General features: G+C 32.8%; 1 protein-coding gene across 1 annotated transcript in view; it reads left to right on the top strand.

Annotated features, from left to right (window-relative positions):
• The window catches only part of DNAH7 (dynein axonemal heavy chain 7), a 303,845-nt gene that overhangs the window by 194,893 nt on the left and 88,714 nt on the right, over positions 1-20,238 (top strand). The window contains exons 46-50 of the mRNA XM_007494538.3: positions 249-412; positions 2,576-2,730; positions 5,330-5,520; positions 9,432-9,565; positions 10,448-10,783. Coding sequence (XP_007494600.1) covers positions 249-412; positions 2,576-2,730; positions 5,330-5,520; positions 9,432-9,565; positions 10,448-10,783 — 980 coding nt within the window. The remainder of the gene's footprint in view (positions 1-248; positions 413-2,575; positions 2,731-5,329; positions 5,521-9,431; positions 9,566-10,447; positions 10,784-20,238) is intronic.

Here is a 20,238-nt window from a genome sequence, read left to right as displayed (position 1 = left end):
GCACATACAAAGTTATACCAAGTTTTCTATTAAATGATTTAGGCATATAAATCCCTTAAAACTAAAAAATAATAGAATTTATTTCTGCTTTAGCCTTTATTATGATGTATACTAAAATCTATTATGTTTGAAAAAACTAGAAAATCATAATTTTAAAAATATTTAATGCAGAAAACATGTTGGCATACACAAACTGTAAATTTTCTAATATCCAATCTTTTTTTTCCTCTGTGTTATGTTCCTAAAAGAACCAAACTGATGAGTGGACATTGTCATGCAAAGAAAGAGACATACCCTGCTCAGATGATTATTCTCTTTCAAGTACATTGGGAGAACCTGTGAAAATCCGCGCTTGGAACATTGCTGGCTTACCCTCAGATTCCTTTTCCGTTGATAATGGGATCATCATTATGTAAGGAAAATGTTTTCTCCTCAAGTTGACTAAAATAGGTTCTGAGTATTTTACTTGTACCTTCAATAAGATCTTGCCTCATTGTGGTGAGGAATTTACATTATTTTTCTAGGACCAGGTTAGCAGAACATAAGGTAGGCCATGGGAAAGTTTCAATTTCTTCAGAAAATATGCAAGTAGATAACAGGTATCGGTGTTTGCATAAAGGTATTATCTGCAGCTTGATAACACTTTTGTAAAAACATGACAAAAATATTGAAATGTTTTATATATATTTAAAATATTTCTTAAAGATAATTTTATCAGGAAGATGGCAGAGTAGTTATTTTTCCCTAACTTCTTCATTAAAAACCTTAAAGAAAGGAATTAAGTGCCAGAGATATAGTTATGGCAGCTGCATCCTCAAAATAAAAAGAAAGAAGCCCCTTGTGAAGTTTTAAAAAGTCATGGAAGGGAGGTAGGTGACTCAGTGGATGAAATGCCTGGAAATGGGAGGTCTGGGGTTCAAAACAGGCCTCAGACAGTTCCTAGCTGTGTGATCCTGGGCAAGTCACTTAACTCCAATTAGCTAGTCCCATCTACTCTTCTGCCTTGGAACTGAGTTTTGGTATCAATTTTAAGACAGAAGGTAAAGGTTAAAAAAAACAAAAACGATGGAATGTTATCAGACAACTGACATATTTAGAATTCCCACTCAGTGTTCCCCAGAGGATGAAATATAGTGTGGATGATTTGCTGCCTGCTAAATTAAAAGAAATAATTTACTTTGATGAGATCATAGATTCATTGAAGTATCAACATCCATTACTGAAATATTATAATGTTATTTTTTGGTTCAGGCCTGTTATTTCATTAGTGTAGGGAATACCGGATAAGGAAGTTTTTTTTTTTACCAATTAAGATTAGTATCTGCTTTAAGGAACTTGATAGTCTTTAAGAGTTGTCTGGTACACTAAGAAGTTAAATGATTTGTCTAGATGCACAATCAGTATATTGCAAAGATGCAGCTTGAACCCATATAGTCTTGACTTCTTTCCACTGCATTGCACTCTTTTTTGGGGGGGCAGTATCACAAAAATTATAAATGTGACCCTGAGGAAATATGGAAAGTAAAATCAGTAAAAACCTAATTGCATATATATTGACTTCCAAAGATTTGTGAAAAAGAACAAAGCCAGAACTAGTAGAACTTCAGATACAGTCAAAAAGGCACATGATATGGAAGACCTGTTTATTGTCTGGTGGTTCTGCTTTAATTCATTAAGTGCTAAGAGGATTTATGTGGGTTTTTGTTCTTTTTTAACTTATTTGTTCCTTTTTGGTTGCTGATTATTACATTTTTAATCTGTAAAAAGAAAAAGAGAGACAAAAAGATTAAATAAATATTGTGTTGGCAAGATGAAAAATTCATTTTGAATGCCATGAACTTGGATGATTCAAAGCTAGTTTTCTAGCTTTTGTTTATCTATAATTTACAGACAATATGGGTTCAAGCTGCATCTTTGTAACACATTGGTTGTGTGTATAAACAAGTCATTTAACTTCTCAGTGCACTAGACATCTCTTAAAGACCATCAAGTTCCTTAAAGCTCTTCCAAAGACATCACAAATTAACACTGAAGTTACCAACAAGAGTGGAAAATAATTTCAAAGGTTTAGTTTAACATTTATAGAATTTTGAGTTTCAGGAAGAAAAATAATCCATATTTTATTTGCCAGTTATTTTATACTATTTTTCATTTCAGTTTAGTAATTCAATTAAATAGTGATGGTCTATGAACATATTTTCCTTTGGGAGTTGAAAAATGAAAAATGGGAAAATAGTAATATTTATTTGATAAATGACTTACTTAACATTCATGTATAAATTACCACCAAATTTTCCTATGAAATGCAGGAACAGATAATTAATTAAATTCAAATTTTAAAATAATGGCAGATTGTGACCCAATTTGTATGAGAAAATGAAACATAATTTTGATATTCACTTTCACTTAAATGTGATCTTTTGTTGTCTCAATTCAGTCATCAAAACCATAATTCTGGAAGTTATTTCTTACCTTCTTGGAATATTCCAAACTGTGATGAAGTAGGATGAAGTTACTAAGGGAGATATAGACAATCTTATTTTTGGACCATTGTCATTCTTCCTTTAACTTCCAGGAATGCAAGAAGATGGCCTCTGATGATAGATCCTCAAGGTCAAGCTAATAAATGGGTAAAGAATATGGAAAAAACCAACAGCCTTCACATAATTAAATTAAGTGATGCAGACTATGTAAGGACCCTGGAAAATTGCATCCAGTTTGGCACACCTGGTAAGTAACTAAATACTAAAACTGTATATTACCAAAATGCCTGGAGAGGGCACAATTAACTCAAAAATTAATTAAGAGGCACAAAAAGGACAAATGAGATATACATACATACATACAAAAATGATGATTTTATTCTTCCATTTCATTATTTGATAATCAAGTTAAACTTTGATAATTGTAATCACAGCGGGTTAGGAAATTTTCCATGCCTAAAGATTTGTTTGCAATGCTTTCTCTAATTTAGCTATTTTAATTGTTGCCTGAAGTTGGGCACATTTTAATTTTCATTACGATTCTGATTTTGCCTTTGAAGAGCCTACGTGATATATCAGAATTTGTTTACTAGACCATCAGTCCTGATGCCAATTTTTTCCTTTCTCTGTATGTAATGTGCACATTAAGGAATTAATGACATCTGGTCCTTTACTGTGTCATTATCCCCTTCTCCTAATGAAGGTATCAAGAATATCATAATTACATTTCAGGAAAAATCTCATGTAATCTTTAGGCTTATCAGCTGAAGAACTTGGTTTAAGTATTATATTGTTTAAGTAAATCCATGGTTAATCATATTTTAAATTTAATCTACCCCAAAAAGATTTAGAAATTTTATTTTCTATTTGAGATAGTACTGCTTAGCAGAATTATCCTAAATATTAAAAAAATTTTTTCTTATCAATTATTATAATGAAGTATATAATTAAAAAATGTTAACTTGAAGCAGAGCAAGGTTTTACAGCTGTGGGAATTACAGAAATAAAAAAATGTTAACATATTCACAAATATTGTTCATTCAAATAATATTTAAAATTATGTTAACATATTCATTTTTATAGACAGTATGGTGTAGTGGCTAGAGGGCTGACCAGACAATTCTCTTAAATTCTCGTTTTCCTAAATTCTTTAAGACTGTAAGTCACAAAGCAGTTCTGGTCTGTATTAGTGCAAGGGAATTTTTCACTAGGAGCTCCCTACATCAATGAAATCATAGGTCCAGACCAAAAAAAATTGCAATATGGTATTTATCCACTCAACAACCATTTTCTGCACAAGGAAATAGAAGTGCCATTTGGTTCCCTTGAGAAGCTGATAGTTAAATGAGATTGGATGGTAGGATGCACCATGTTTGTAAATAAAAACAAAACCATGTACAGTGAGATAAATGCTAATACAATTTACTTTGGGAGTTCAGAAGAGAAAGGAGAGATAATTTCTCCCTTATTCATGTTAGGATCAGAATTTTAAAGCTTAATGATCATATTACTTGGGCCTCATTTTGAAGATGAAGAAACTGAGGAAAAATATCCAATCAACAATCATTTGTTAAGTGCCTCTTATATGCCAGACTCTGTGCTAGAAGCTGGAAATATAAAAAAAAGGGAATGAGAGACTATAATTTGCCCAAGATCACACAACTAGTTAGTGATGAAACTGGGGATAGAAGTTGTGGTCTTATTCTTCTAGCCACCATTCTAGACCTCCTTTTATGACCTTAGTCTGTTCATCCATTCATCTGACCATTTCGAAAGTTTTTAAGCACAGTTAATAATTGATTAATATTCTCTTAAAAATGTGTCAAAGAGAAAGGACAAGTATCTTAAATCCATTTTTAGTTTTATAAAGAGTGAAACAGATGGTGGATGGTACAGCTATTTTTGCATTTAACCTTCAAGCAAACGAATCTGTCACTGTTGCAGCTAAAAAAACAAATGCAATTGAGTCCCCTTCCATTGGAACACCTGACTTAAAATATTGGAAAATTCTACAAAATGATAATGCAAGTAAAGGTACATATATTTAAGCTAATTTAAAGAGAGGAAGTGAATACAGAAAGTGAATCATGCACATGTCACTAGCAAGTAACTGTCAATATGTATTTAAATATGCTATATTTTCATGAAAGATTTTAATCTCAGCTACAGGAATGTCACAACTAACATCTAGAAAGAACACGGAACTAATTATTTAGATTTTATGTATATTTCTGTCACTAGGATCAACCATGTGTTTATTTTAAATGAGATTGTCTTGCTTAAAGCAAGATGGCTGGGGGCAGCTGGGTAGCTCAGTGGATTGAGAACCAGGCCTAGAGACGGGAGGTCCTAGGTTCAAATACGGTCTCAGCCACTTCCTAGCTGTGTGACCCTGGGCAAGTCACTTGACCCCCATTGCCTAGCCCTTACCACTCTTCTGCCTTGGAGCCAATACACAGTATTGACTCCAAGACAGAAGGTAAGGGTTTAAAAAAAAAAAGCAAGATGGCTGAATATATGAAAATTAGTTTGCTTTTCAGTTTCAAAATGAGGACATTTCTAAAGGAAGAACCATTGGAAAGTGTAGTTTATTCGTTAATAATAACACACAAAACTAAATTCCCTAGTGCTCTTTCAATATCCCTTTATGCCTAGACAACTTTTCATGTACGCAAAAAGTTAAGAACTTTTGACCATCTTCCACAGGAAGTTCCTCATAAACTAAACAAAGCAAAGAATCACGTTGGATGGTCAACCTTAGTAATGTTATCTTTTGTCTGTATGAATGTAATGGGCACATCTAATGATTTTAAGTAATGTGATATCCTATTATGAATTTGTTCTAGTATTACTGGAAAATGTTGGGGAAGAACTAGACCCTGTCCTCGAACCTCTTCTGCTAAAGCAGACATTTAAGCAGGGTGGGAGTCTATGTATCCGACTTGGTGACACTACAATTGAATATGCACCTGACTTCCGCTTCTATATTACAACTAAACTAAGAAATCCACATTATCTTCCTGAAACATCTGTTAAGGCTAGTATTTGAAAATAAATGTATTTCTAGTCCTGTTTTTATAATTAACCATTTCCCCTTTCCTAGAAGCTGACATAAATGCCCATTGTGTAAATGGGTAACTTTTTTATTCTGAATATTTCCGGAGAGTATTATAATGATGTGTAAATGTTGCTTTTGACAGTGCTTAAGTAAAATATATTTCCCTGCTATTCTTTGAAAGCTAATCTAAATGTATTTTTTCTGTCAATAGTCCTTCCAGATGTGCATTGTTTAAAATTGAAGCTTTAAACAATCATGCTTTATACTAATTGAATATTTTTCCTTAATAGAACTTAGCATTTTCTGCTTCTCGACATAAGATTTTTTTTCCATTTTATTCTCTTGAGATATTTGAAAGAGATGTTTTCTTTCATAAGCATTTTAAATATTAGATACTACAGGGTTCTTCAGGTGATAAAGGGGACTTTGAGCATCAGTGATTTAAAGACAATAGACTTTAATCAGATATCCATGACTCAAACAAAACCCAGGAAATAAGCAAAATGGATAATGAATTTGATGGCTAACATGAAGAAAGCATTAAAACAGTGGCACTGGTTCAGAACTAGGGCGATGGAGAAAGGGAGCTTAGCAAAATATAGAGTTTTTTAAATGGTGGTTGTAACATCTTCTCTGGATATGGTAAAGAAAAGACAGATAACCTCCTACAAAAGTACACCACCAGAGGCAGAGGAAAAGATTAGGTACATATTTTGAGTTTATGATTTCAGGAGATAATGGAAATATTTCTAGCAATGAAATAAGACTGACTATAAGGAAAAGACTAGAATCTTTATTTTTCCCCTTACCGAAATACAGGACTCAACAAGGTCAAGATTTGTAATGTGAAGGTGAATGTGATCTTTTGGTAATTCTAGAAATTGTAGTGCTTGAGGTATTTTCATTTTAATAGAAAATATGGAACATGTTCTGAAAATAAGAGGAGAAAAGAATTTAGGTTTACAGTAGTCACCAGTAATTTCTAATTGTGTTAAAAAGAAGGCTAATATGAATATCAAAACTCTTAAAAATGGAAGGAATTTCTAAAATATGAACAATCCCAAATTTATAGAATGTCTGATAAATTTAAGCTTGAAGAGGATTTTATGATTTTTTTATGGATAAAAAAATTTATAACGTTATCCTTAATTTGTTATGATTGAAGCATCCATTAATATTGAATAAACAACTACTCTATAGCAGGCGTTGTGCTAGGTATCATCCAGAAAGTTAGACATAAATCCTTGGCTTTAAGGAGCTTCTAGCCCAGTAAAGAAACAAACATGTCCACAATTAACAGTAATACAATTAAGTATCATAAAAATACAAACCATGCTATGGAAGTACAGAGAAGGCAGATATCGCTTACACACGGAGAACCCAGGGGCAGTTTCATGAAAGAAATAGCATTTGAGTTGTGACTTGAAGGATGGGTAGAATTTGATAGGTGGCAATTTGGTGAAGATGACATAATCTTTATCAATTAAATTAAGAAAAATTTGACCTAGAAATGTTGCTTATAAGTGAAACAGAGTGAAATGATAAAACATTAAATATAAATCCCAAGGTAAACTAATAAATAGATTGCCAAAATTTCTAGAAATAAAGAACAAGAGAAAAAATTAAATAGTAAATAAAACATGCAGAAAACAGCACACATAACAGAAAAATCTAGTTCAACATTGACTGATAGCAGTAGTTGCAAGACTCTAGGGAAGAAACTGATCTATGAGTCACTATCAAAATCCTCAAGATCCCTAGAGTATCTTATTGCTTCATTATTTTTAATTGCTTGGATTGATTAAACAGGGATTAGGAAACATAGAGAGGCAGTTACTTGCTTTCATTTACAAATTAGGATCCTTTCTTAGAATCCCCTACAAAGAATTGTGTACCTCTTCCTTTGAAAAGGCACCAAAGGGATGATACAGACATAATGCAGAAATGTATTCATTTAGAACTAAACAAAATATTTTGATGAAACTGTATTAATTTTTAGTTTTAAACATATATGAAACATAAGACTAGGATTTTAAAAAACTTTGAGTTTAAAGGGTTCAACATTAAAAGAATGTGAAATAATTCTTCCTTTCATTTGTATAAAGTTACTGTATTCTTTTAAAGCATTCATTTTACCAGTAGTATATTATTAATGCAACTTTCTTTGTGCTACATTCCTCATATCAGCTATGAATAGTCACAAAGCTTTCAATTTGTTGCTCTTATATATATATACATATATATGCTGAAGCACAAAAGTATATAGCACTTGTTATTGTTATTAATATAAAAGCAAAATTTTAAGAATTTTTAATTATATAACTTAATGTTCAAATTTTAAAACATTTTCTTAAAGTCATTTGTTTTCTAATTCCTTTTATTACTTCATTATCAATCACTATATTTTAGGGTTTCTATATTTCCATTTCTACATTAATTTTAAATTTTGCATTGAGATTTTAGAATTTTATTCATGTCTCTACTTAAGTACCTTTCACCAAAAGTGATTTTAAAATAATTTTATTAAATTAAATTAAATTGATTAAAATAATTTCACATATCAAAAGTATTAGTGTACAGGTTGACTGTTATTTTTAAAAATTATGTCTTACTCTCCCCTTACTCAGTAAATGTCATGATTACTTGGTTTAAAATAGTGCTGTTTCTTTTATTTTGAATTTAATTGGAATTTTTTTACTTTTTCCCTTCTCGTCTCATTCATTTATTCAGTTCATTTCATAAGCATTTATTAAAGCATACTATGTACCAGGCACTCTGTGAAGCCCTGAGAATACAAAACCAAAAACTAAATAGTCCTGGCTATTTTCTAACGTGTGAGAGAAGGGGAAGTATCATGTATCAAAGCTAAATAAACTTTTAAAAAATATACACAAAATAAATGACTCTTCCTTTCACTATCTAGACCTCATCTTCTGGCTATTCTCTCACTTTATTTAAACTCTTCCCCCTGAAATACTCTTAATTCAGGGCACTTAGAATTGTTTATATTTTGATTTTATGGCTCTGTCCTGGTTATTCCCAAATGAGACAGTGTCCCTATGTTTTAAACCATGAATCACAATCCTAAGTCAAAGAATTATTGGAATATACAGTTTAAGAAAATATTTTTTTTGAAATTACTTTCTAAAGGAGACCAATGCTTCACTGTAAACTTTGCATCAATAGAATAGTGAAGAAGACATGTAGAGTGCATTGGTTATTGATGGCATAAGGAACAATCAATCTTCAGGAATAATAGAGTCAGGGTTTATGAACAGGGAATTTGAGCATCAGAAAATGAAAATATCCTTGCCAAGGTAGAGAACATGGCAGCAGAAATGGGTAGAGTGAAATAAGCAAAACTAAACAATCAAGTATTAAGAAATGGTCTCTCAAACAAAACATTGAAAAGTTCTTGATTCACTTTTGTATAAAGTTTGTCACTATAATTCAGGAAGGTTCATATACTAAAGATACTTAAAAAAAAAAAACCCTAACCTCAGTATTCTTTTTTCCTTTCTCTTGTTTTTTTCTTGCCTTTTACAACTGCTTTAATTGAGAATAGGTTAATATTTCAATTATGAGGAAATTCTCTCAATCTAATTGTTTTGCATCTATCATTGAAAGACTGGTCAGCTATTAAAAGTTTTTAACAAGAATATGTTAATCATATTTATGCTACCTCATTTGGGAATGATATTATAAGTTTTAAAAATACAATCTATAATTCCAGTTCCTAAAAATAATTTAAAATTCCCATTCTTATGTAATTTTCTAGGCTAAATAAAAATGTGCTTTGAGAAAGATCTTAAAGTGTTTTATGCAGGGATTTGGTCAGTAGACAATATAGTTTTTTATGGAAAAGTTTTTGTAAAAACTTTCGTTTATAGGTCACATTGCTGAACTTTATGATAACTCCTGAAGGAATGCAAGATCAGCTTCTTGGAATTGTAGTAGCACGAGAGAGACCAGATCTTGAAGAAGAAAAACAAGCTTTGATATTACAAGGGGCTGAAAACAAAAGGTTTCATGTTTTATTAAATTATGCATCTTGCTTTAAACATAGAAAGTTAAAGTTTATTGAAGTATCCATTGAAGATAAGATCTCTTCTGTACTTTTAATGAGGACATTGCAATTCCAACTGGAAATGATGTACTAGAATATCTGATTTTACAATAATCATTTAAAAACTATTTTGTAAAAGTTTTACAGATCAGTGCTTTTACTTAAATGATTAGAAAACAGTTACTCATATTTCAAGACAAGTACATTTTCAGACATATAAATAATGTTCTCATAAGTGTAAAAGTTCGATTATCACACAACTTTGAATTTGTAAGAAATCAATATTTTTATTTAGACTTCTTTGTCCCCAAACAACTCTTCCACAAATTTTAAGGTGTGCGAATATCTATTAGACCATCAAGTACTACATAAATGAGGAAAACAGAACAATATAATTGTTCCACTTTGTGTGTTCAAAACTGAAATCAGAAAGGTCCTGGTGTTACCAGGTATTACGAGTTCTGTGACTGTGTGAAACTCACCTACCCAATAGTTTCATTTTCCTCCTCAATAAGACAGTGTTAATAAAATTTGCCCTGCCTCAACTCACAGGAATGAGGAGAGAAAAATACTTTTTTAAAAAACTATAAAGCAAAGCTATCATACATCATTATTATTACCACTCTGGTTATTTATTTAAGTGATCTCTCTTTATGGAGTTGAATGGCTTGTCTTTGTCACATTTTTCAATACAAATGGATTCAGAATATAACATCAATCTTTATGTGACTAACTACATCTTTTGTTTTAAAAGAATATATATATGTATATATATATATTAAGATATAAACATAAAGTATTTTATTTTTTCTTTAATGAAATCTCTGAATTTTATTTCAGGCAGTTGAAAGAAATAGAAGACAAGATTTTAGAAGTTCTTTCATCTTCAGAAGGCAACATATTAGAAGACGAAACTGCTATTAAGATATTATCTTCCTCCAAGGCTTTAGCTAATGAGATTTCTGAAAAACAGGCAATAGCTGAAGACACAGAGAAAAAGATTGATGACACCCGTTTGGAATACCGTCCAATTGCCATTCATTCGTCAATCCTCTTTTTCTCAATAGCTGATTTAGCTAACATTGAACCCATGTACCAGTACTCACTCACTTGGTTTATTAACCTTTTTGTCCTGTCTATAGAAAATTCAGAGAAATCTGAAATTTTGCAAGAAAGGTATGTGAGACAAATACTAATTAATGCATGTATATTGAAAAATGTTTCATAGCTTTCATTATTATTTTAGTAGTATTGCAGCAGTGGCTCCAAAATGACTTGCTTAATCATTATCCCAGAAATAAATTTGGGATTTAGGAGCTGAACAGATGTATCTAAATTCAACCTGTTAAGTCATTCTTCAGTGAATCATTTGCAAATAGATGTGCAATTCTAGAAATAAAAAATCTTTAACGTACTGTTTCAAAAATTTCTTAATAATTATTAGTGGCAAGAAGTATGTAATGCAGGAAAACATGATCCTAGCATTATAAGAGCTTACATTCTTTTTTATAAAAAATAAGGTGCATATAATTTTAGATACCTGTAAGTAAAAATCATACTTGACAAGTGCTGATAAAAATCAGTGGTTATTTTTTACAGTATTATTTTTATGAATGATCTTCCTTAAACGAAATTCCCTTTTTCCTTTAAATATTCTATAGTTTGTCACTAATGATGTTTTTCATTTTAATGAAAATTAATTTGTAACAAAATTGAGACTATTTTCAAGTTACTATGTAAGTAAAATAGAAGTTACATTCCTTAGAATTCACTAGATGATTTTTATAATTCTATATTGCACATTTTAAACTTCTATGGTATTTTAAAATATTTAATATCTAAAATATGCTTGGAAAAAATAGATCTACTGATCCAAAAATATCATTTAAAGAAACTGAGTAAACGCTGTTGTTCTCTTTTTTTGACTGCTTATCTCCATATGAAATCACATATTTTAGTTTCCTGTCAAGTGTAAGCTTCAATGAATACTATACTTAAAGACTCATATTTGTAGTTTAAAAGTCTATTATAGAAATCCAAGGTGTTAATCTCAGTAAAGACTGAGATAATATTTCTTCACATATAATTTTTTTGTTTTTTTTCTTTCCCAAAAATCCTTCCACCTACCCAGAATTCTGAAGTTTTTAAAAATAGTGTATTTTAGACATGATTATTTGTTATTCTGCATCTGATAGAGAGTGGGAATACTAAATACAGCATTGAAATGCTGCTCTACGATTTTCATTTATGGCTTGTATTGATAATCTTTCCCTTTCATCTAAGCCACTGTGTCAAAATGGTGAGAGAATAACAGAATCTCTAGGGAGGATATGCACTAATGGGATTAGATCTCAAAAGTTAATACTTTTTGTTTGAAAATAACAGTAATCCCTTTGGATTATTCTATATTCAACATATTTCTAACAATTTTGATTCACATGGATTAATAGCAAAAAAGAAGGAATGAGAAAACTGACCTCTAAAAATGAAAAAGTCTGTGCCATCCTAGTTCCTACTTTCATAAAGTGAAGTGTACTATTTCATTTATAAAATAACCAACAGTTAGCTCTTACGAGTATGAAAATTATGTGTTGGATAGAATTAAGAAAATTACTGTGCTTTCCCTTTGTTTAACTTAGCTTATCATCTCATCAGACAAAGCCACTAAGACATCTTACTTTAAAAAGTTGTCTTCTTTTTTTACTTTTGATTTCTGGCTAGTATTCGCTAACTTGAAAATGAATTTAGAATTCATCCAATGATAATAATGTCTCCTTCATTAGAACTTCAGCACAAATCTAAAATTTTAAACTGACAATAAAATTTAACATTTCTTTCTGACTTAGATATGAGATCTGGTTCAAAATTAGAATCTGAACTAACTTACCTATGGCTAAAGTCTATAAATAAAATTTTCCAAAAATCAGAACATTTTCATAGTAATGCTCTCAAGTCAATGGATTAATAATTTCTGTTAATTAGGGGTTTTCTGTGCATTGAAAAAAAAGAGGTTCAAAGTTAGCCTTCAGAAAAGAAGTGTGGATAGTAAGAACAATTTGTTATTTTACCAGGTCCAACCTTTTTTCACTCATTCTCGTTTAGGGAAATTATCTGCTAAATAAGCCGCTAGGTGAAGACTAAAAGTATAAGACAAAACTACTTTACTAACCTTCTTTAACAACCAATTGGCAGATGCTAGCCAGTTGAAAGATTTAGTTTATTTGATATAGTTGAGGAGTAGTAAGACAGAACTAGGAACACCTGGGTTCAAGTGGTATAGTAGGAAGGACACTGGCTTTGGAATAGGAAGACCAAATTCCAACTCATGCTTATATGAACTTGGACAAGTCATGTAACATCTCTAGGGTTCTATTTTTTTCATCTGTAAAATGAAGAGGTTGACCTAGATGCTTTCTGAGGACCCTTTTAGCTCTACATGTACAATCTAATTCCTACCTCTGTGGCATATTGTCTGTGTCTAGGTGATGCTGGGCAAGTTGCTTAACCTCTTAGTGCCTCAGGCACGTCTATGATGACAAATTTCAGGAAAGATGCTAAACTGTATCACAGCTACCCTGAAAAAATATGACACCTTTTAGTGAGACCTTTACATAGTAAACTGGTTAGACATCTTATTGAAATGGGAATTAATTATGTTTTATGAGCAATCATATGATGCTTTTCTTATAACCAGATTACTATCATATACTTAACAAGCAAGGTTCTGCAGTCATAATAGGTTGATGGTCAATACAGGTAAGCTGAGTAAGGGGATACAAGAACAGCCTGTCTATACCACAATTAGAGGTTTTTTTGTTCATCTCAAGGAGTTTTTTCTTAGAATACAAATTCCTCCCCAAGGGAGGGAATATTGCATACTTTGGCCACCTCTGAAACCAGACTCTAAACATTGGAAAGGACCTAAGGCTTGTCTAATATAACAAACAGAATTCCTCTCTAAAACATCTTCAAGTGATCTCTGGGTCTCCCCGTGGAGATTTCCTGGGAGGGAAATTCTATTGAGGTAGCTCATTCCATCTGGAGACAATTCTAATTCTTTGCAGTTTTTACCTTAACTCAAGTTAAAATCTGCTTCTCTCAAATTCTGCTAAAACTTCCACAAGTATCAATTTAATTGAAAAACCAAATCTTAAGTCTTCTTGTGTAATGAGAGGAAGCATGATAGAGTACATAGGGAATTGGACTTCTGGGGAAAAATACTTGGGTTAAGATTTCACATCATGCATTCACTATGTGACCTTAGTTAGACAAATTACTTACACTTTCTGAGCCTCACTTTCCCCATCTATAAAATGGAGATAATAATTTTAATAATGGCACCTATTCAACAGTCATTATAGGAATTAAATAATATAATATATAAACACAAAAGAGGAAATATGGAGATGCCACACAACCTAAGCTGATGTCATTACATGTAACATAATTTATGTGATTAATTGAGGGTAATCTTTCACCCTGTAAAACTGCCAAAATTACAAATTGAAGAATATAGTACTTAAGGGGGAAGGAAAGACATCATTCGTACCACTGATGTGTGCCTGAGTTGGGCCAAAAGAAGGATCACATTAAGTGACATTCTCCATTCCTTGATCATCAGAATGACAGTAAATAATGCTAAGGAAGTGCTATACTATTTGGACATTTATTTTAGTAGTTAGCTCTAAAATTCAACTTGTTCTAACATGGACAAATATTGGACTTGTAATGTAGCCCCCCACCCAGTTCCCAGATCCTTGGCTTACAAATTTATTCTACCACATCTAAAAGTTTTTGATTCACTTTGGGTTATTAATCTCTCAATACAATTTTTCTCCTTTCTTCAACTTCTGTCCTCAAATTAAGTGACTTAAACATATATATTGACTATTCCTCAAACATTAAATCATTCAATTCCTTAATCTACTCAGTCTACCCCACCTCAATCACACAAAAAAGATGGTCATGCCTTTGATCTTGTTATCACCCACAAATATGCTGCCTCCATGTTTAAGAATTTCAAATTCCATTGGGGAGTTGGGTAATCTCAGTGGATTAAGAGCAAGGCCTAGAGATGGGAGGTCCTAGGTTCAAATCTGACCTCAGACACTTCCCAGCTGTGTGACCCTGGGCAAGTGGTTTGTAAATAAAAATTATCTGAGCAAAGAAAAATGCATCTGCAAAAAGAAAAGGAGCTCAGAACTTTTAGGAACACCAATCAACGGAGGAGGGGAGACAGTTCCAATAGAACCTTGGAAAAAGCAATTAAGAGGCTCCAGCTGCCTGAGATTTGATTCCTGCTTGGCTGTTTCTACCTGAAGATGGAAGACAGACTTCTTCCTCTCTTTGGGGCTACTTAACCCCTATTGCCCAGTCTTTACCACTCTTCTGCCTTGGAACCAATACACAGTATTGGTTCCAAGACAGAAGGTAAGGGTTTAAAAAAAAAAGAATTTCAAATTCCAGATCCCCTTATCTGACCATTGTCTACTGGCTTTCTACTTTTCCATCTGACTTCTCTTACCAAATCCTACTCTTCATCTGGGCCAGGACCTCTAATCCCTTGACCCCTCAGTTCTCTACTCTTTCCTTCTTTCCCCCATCTTAAAAGCCATGGTGAACTAATTCAATTCTACCCTGTCCTGAATGCCTTGACCCCTTGTATCAACCATCGTGACCTGCCAAGTTTTAACCATGTATTACTGATGGAATCCTTTGCCTTTGCACCTACACATTTTTTCCTCAACATGGGCAGAGAAAAGCATACAACCATTCTGACTGTTGCTGTTGTTCAGTCATTTCAAACATGTCTGACTTTACATGACCCCATTTGAGATTTTTTTGGCAAACACACTGGAGTGGGTTGCCATTTTTTTCTAGTTTATTTTACAGATAAGGAACTGAGGCAAATAGAGTTAAGTGACTTGTCCAAGATAAAATTCCTAGTAAGCCTCTGAAACCAGATTTGAACTCTCAAAGACAAATATTTCTGACTTTGGGCCTGTCAATCTACTCTGTGCCACCTAGGCGCCCTCTCCAACAGGCTATTACAATGGCCCAGGCATGAGGTGATAAGGGCTCACCTCAGAGTGGTAGGAGTGCCAGAGAAGAGAAGGGAATATATTTTTGAGATGTTGCAAAGGTGATTTCAGCAGACATTGGCCATAGATTGGATAGGGGGAAAAGGAGGAAAGAATGAATAATCAAAGATGACATGGAGATTGTGAGCCTGAGGAAATGGGAAAGTGGTGTTTCCCTAGAGAGTAACAGGAAGTTACGATGTGGGGGGGAAGATTATGAGTTTTGTTTGGACGTGTTGAGTTTTGACTGGACAAATTTCGGCCACTGTCTCTTCCTTCACATTTGTCTCACATTAAAAGGTAGACTTATTCCTTACTGCTCCTGCAGCTGTCTTTTGTGGCTAAACTCCTCGAAAAGACCATCTACAATAACTGCCTTCACATACTCTCCTCTTCTTAACTTCATACCATCCACCTTTCCACCTCATTATTCCACTGAAATATTATTCCACTCTCTACAAAACAGGCAACTATAGAGGCCTTTTCCCATCCACTTTCTTTTTGACTTCTCTGTCACCTGGATGGCTACTGATCACCCTCTTTTCTTGTTACTCTCCTCTTTCCAGATTTTCAGGCCATGACATTCTCCTGGTTCTCCTCTAACCCTTCTGACTACCACTCAATCTCCTTTGCTGGATCCTCCTCCAGCTCATGCCTTAATGTAGGTGTAGGTGTCCCAGAGGCTTCTTTTCTAGTTCTTCTATTCTTTTCCAGCTATATTAGTTCACTCAGTGAATTATTTTATAAGGTGCCATGGATTTAATGACCATCTCTATGTGAATGACTCTCAGATCAGCCTCTCCTACCATAACTTCTCTGCTGACCTTCATTCTCACATTTACAACTGTTTCTCTGACATCTCCAACTGGATGTCTGGTAGACATCTTAAATATCTGTTTATGTATTAATGTACCAAAAAACAAACTCAGTATCTTTCCCTAAACCCTCTGTGCCTCCTAACTTCCTATTACTGTCTAGGGTTATTTTTCCTAGTCACTCAGGCTCACAATCTACAAGTCATCCTTTACTCTTCCTTACCTCTCATCCTCCACCCTCATCCAATCCATGACTGATGCCTGATGAAGTCACATTTGCCACCACTCTAGGGCAGGCTCTTACCACCTCCTACCTGGGCTATTGCAATAGCCTACTGGTGGGAGATCTGGCTGCCTCGAGGCTCTCCATATCTTAACTCATCCTCCATTTAGCTGTCAAAGTCATTTTCTTGAAACAAAGATGCGACCATGTAAGCACCAGTGGATCCCTCCTCTCTCCTGGATCAAATACTCTGTTTGGTCTTCTAAGTCCTTTATAAGCCAGGCTGGTTCTGGACTTTTTTTTTATTTTAATTTTTTAAAAATAATAGTCAAAATATTAAATAATAATAATACATAAATAAAAATTAAATTAAATATTAAAATTAAAAATAAATAATATTTAAAAGAAAATATATAAAAATTTTAAAAGAAAATTTAAAATAATTTAAAATAAAATAAAAACATATATACACATATATATGCCAATTACATGTAATAACAACTTTCCACATATGTTTTCCCAAGTTATACAATTAAACTTATCTCCCTCTCCCTCTTCTCTTCCCCCTCCCAGTGCTGACAGGCAATTTGATCTGGGTTATACATGTATTTTCATCCTTGCTGTCCATCTTAAAATCAATACTGTGTATTGGTCCCAAGGCAGGAAAATGGTACTGACTAGGCAATAAGGGTTAAGTAACTTGTCTCAGGTGACACAGCTGAGGCCAGGAGATGAGTCTTCCCAACTTCAAGCCTGGCACTAATCCACCTTGCTGTCCCTGCCTTTACAGTCTTATTCTACATCATATATTCCTTGATCCAATGACATTGACCTCCTTGCAATTTCTCAAATCTGACACTCCATCTTTTAGCTCCTGATTTTTTTTATATATATAATTGTCACCCATACTTGGAATGTCCTCCTAATTTCTGCCTACTGGCTTCCTTGAAGTCCCAATCAAAATCCTATCTAATACATAAACCATTTGTGCCCTCTTAATTCTGGTGGCTTCCTTTTAAAAAAATTAGTGCCTATTTTTCCTGTATATAGCTTCTTTAGATATATTTGTTTGTTATCTCCCCATTAGATCATGAGTGACTTGAAGGCAATGATTTTCTTTAGCCTCTTTTTGTATCCTTGCATTTGTCCCAGGCAATTAATAAATGCTTATTGACTGACTGTTATTACTGTATAGAAAAATTAATATTTAATTGTAATAATTTTATATGAAACCTCCAGTTTTGAGGGTCAGCCAGTTTCCAAACTAAAGTGATTTATCTCAGACCTCATTTTTTACTTTTTTATTTTAATTAAAATAATTTTTTTACTTAAATTTATTTTTTTTACTTTAATTTACTGGGTTGGCTTTCATTGGAGGCAAGGTAGAGACCTGCTTCTTCTATATCTGTAAATGAGAGTTGTCTTAGGTAAGAAAATTCAGCAAACTCCAGCTTCCACATTGAACTGCAGTGACCCAACCATGTGACCAGGAAGAGAGGGTATTAAGCACCCCCTCTTCATATGATGAAGTAATGAGGGAGAAGGGAGTGTCTCTAAATCCACCTCCTCAGTGGATATTTACCAATAAGAGGTGTTTTGGGGAGGGACAGAATGGTGAGGTCATAAGGGGTATATACTGGCCTGCAGAGTAGCTCACTCTCTTTTGCTATTTATATGCTTTTGTCCTACTCTTTGGCCCTGCTCACTGTCTTGGATTGTGGAGAGAGTATATTGGCCATTTTAGATTGTCTTGAGTGGTTGATTAATACATTAACCTAAAATTAAGAAATATTGCCTCAAGAATTTCAGTCATGACAATTAGTTTGGTTCTCAACTTGAATTGGCTATGAAATAAAATTTTGAAACCAAACCAAAGTGTTTGTGATCATTTGGGGAAATTACTAACTAGTCATGTTTCCTAAGGACAAAAAAGCACTAATTCAACCACTTCAATTAATTTAATCTAAAATAGGGAATATGTACATATTTATTTTGTAAATGTTGACAGGACATTTCCTAAAATTAATTTTCTTTTGCCAAAATTTGGAAATTTTTTTAGAGGCAGAAAACATTATTTCTGACCAGGAGACTTCTTTTTCTAAATTCTATGGAGAAGACCAGAGATAAAAATGTTTTGGTTTTTTTTTTTCCATTAGGATGCTAAAAAATATTCAGGAGAGTCCTTATAAGGCCATGGCCTATCATGAAAAGGAGAGATTAAAGTAATTATGTTTTCCTCCTAATTCAAAGATCTAGATTAGAACAAAGCAAAAAAAGCTATTTACTTTCCCATTTTCCAAAATATTTTTAATTGCAAAGAAAACACAATTTAATAATTTGGGGAAACAAATAGGAGGTGATTTATTTGTTATGAACTAAGAACTTGAGATAAATTCTAGCACCGATACCTTCATTTTCAGTTATCTTTTCTAGTGGTCTATGCTAATTCAACAGGTACTTTTTTTTTTTCCTGAAGTTCTAGGCAATTGTCTTATATTATTTTTTGCTTTGTGGTTTCTTGACTTATATTATTCTGATAGACCTATAGTAGTCTCTGTGAATCCTGTCTTCAAAATCACTGTTTTGCTTGTACAGAAATCATGTTTTCATTTAATATTATTTTTGCTTCTCTCAGACTGACTCTTACTTCTGTGTATTTGCATTCCTTGTGTTATTCTGCCTTTTACTTTTTTGATGAGACTTGACATCTTTAGTTCCCTGAGATGTCTATTAATACCTTCCCAGAATACTACATTTTTATGGGCTTTCTTTAGTGCAGACCTCTTGGCTTTGTGCTTCTAGATTCTAGAGATATCAAATAAATGTAAGTTGCTTTTAATGTAAAGTCTCACATTCCTCTATGATTCCTTAAGCTATTGATGGTGCCTTGTTTTCCCCCTAGTATATTCTGCTACAAAAATCTTTAAGCAGATGAATTACATTATTTATAATAAGTATTATATGATGTTAAATATAATCTCTGTTAGATATAATAAATTATATTTAAATGTAAATTTAATCAATTTTTGTATACATGTATATGTAACTGGGCCAGGAATATATTTATAAGTATGTATGTGTGTGTGTATATATATATATGTGTGTGTGTGTGTACCTAAATATGTATATACACGCATATATACACTCCCAACTCTTCTTCTCTAACAGATATTAATATTCTGGTTATCACTTAGAAAATTGCTCCAGGTCATTCTTTAGATTCCCAATCAGTTAGTTCACCTCAAAAGTAAAAGCTTATTTATTTGTCTAATTCACCTACTTGTGTGTCATTTTTTGAGAAAGAAAGAAAGCCTTCCCCGCCAGCTTGGGAATCATTAGAATGAGTAATTTCATTCAAATGTTTTAGTTATTGTTTTCAGTGACTTTGCTACTAAACTTTTTATCAAGGTTGCTAACTAAAAGAAAATTGACTAATTCAATGCATGTGCTTTTCATGTTAAGATATTGTTGGTTACTGGTGAAAAGCAGATAAAGATCTCAAAAAGTGGGACC

This window comes from Monodelphis domestica, chromosome 4 (assembly GCF_027887165.1).
Source record: "Monodelphis domestica isolate mMonDom1 chromosome 4, mMonDom1.pri, whole genome shotgun sequence".
NCBI lineage: Eukaryota > Metazoa > Chordata > Mammalia > Didelphimorphia > Didelphidae > Monodelphis > Monodelphis domestica.
The sequence above is the reverse complement of the archived record's forward strand: the minus strand, read 5'-3'. Positions and strand labels throughout refer to the sequence as shown.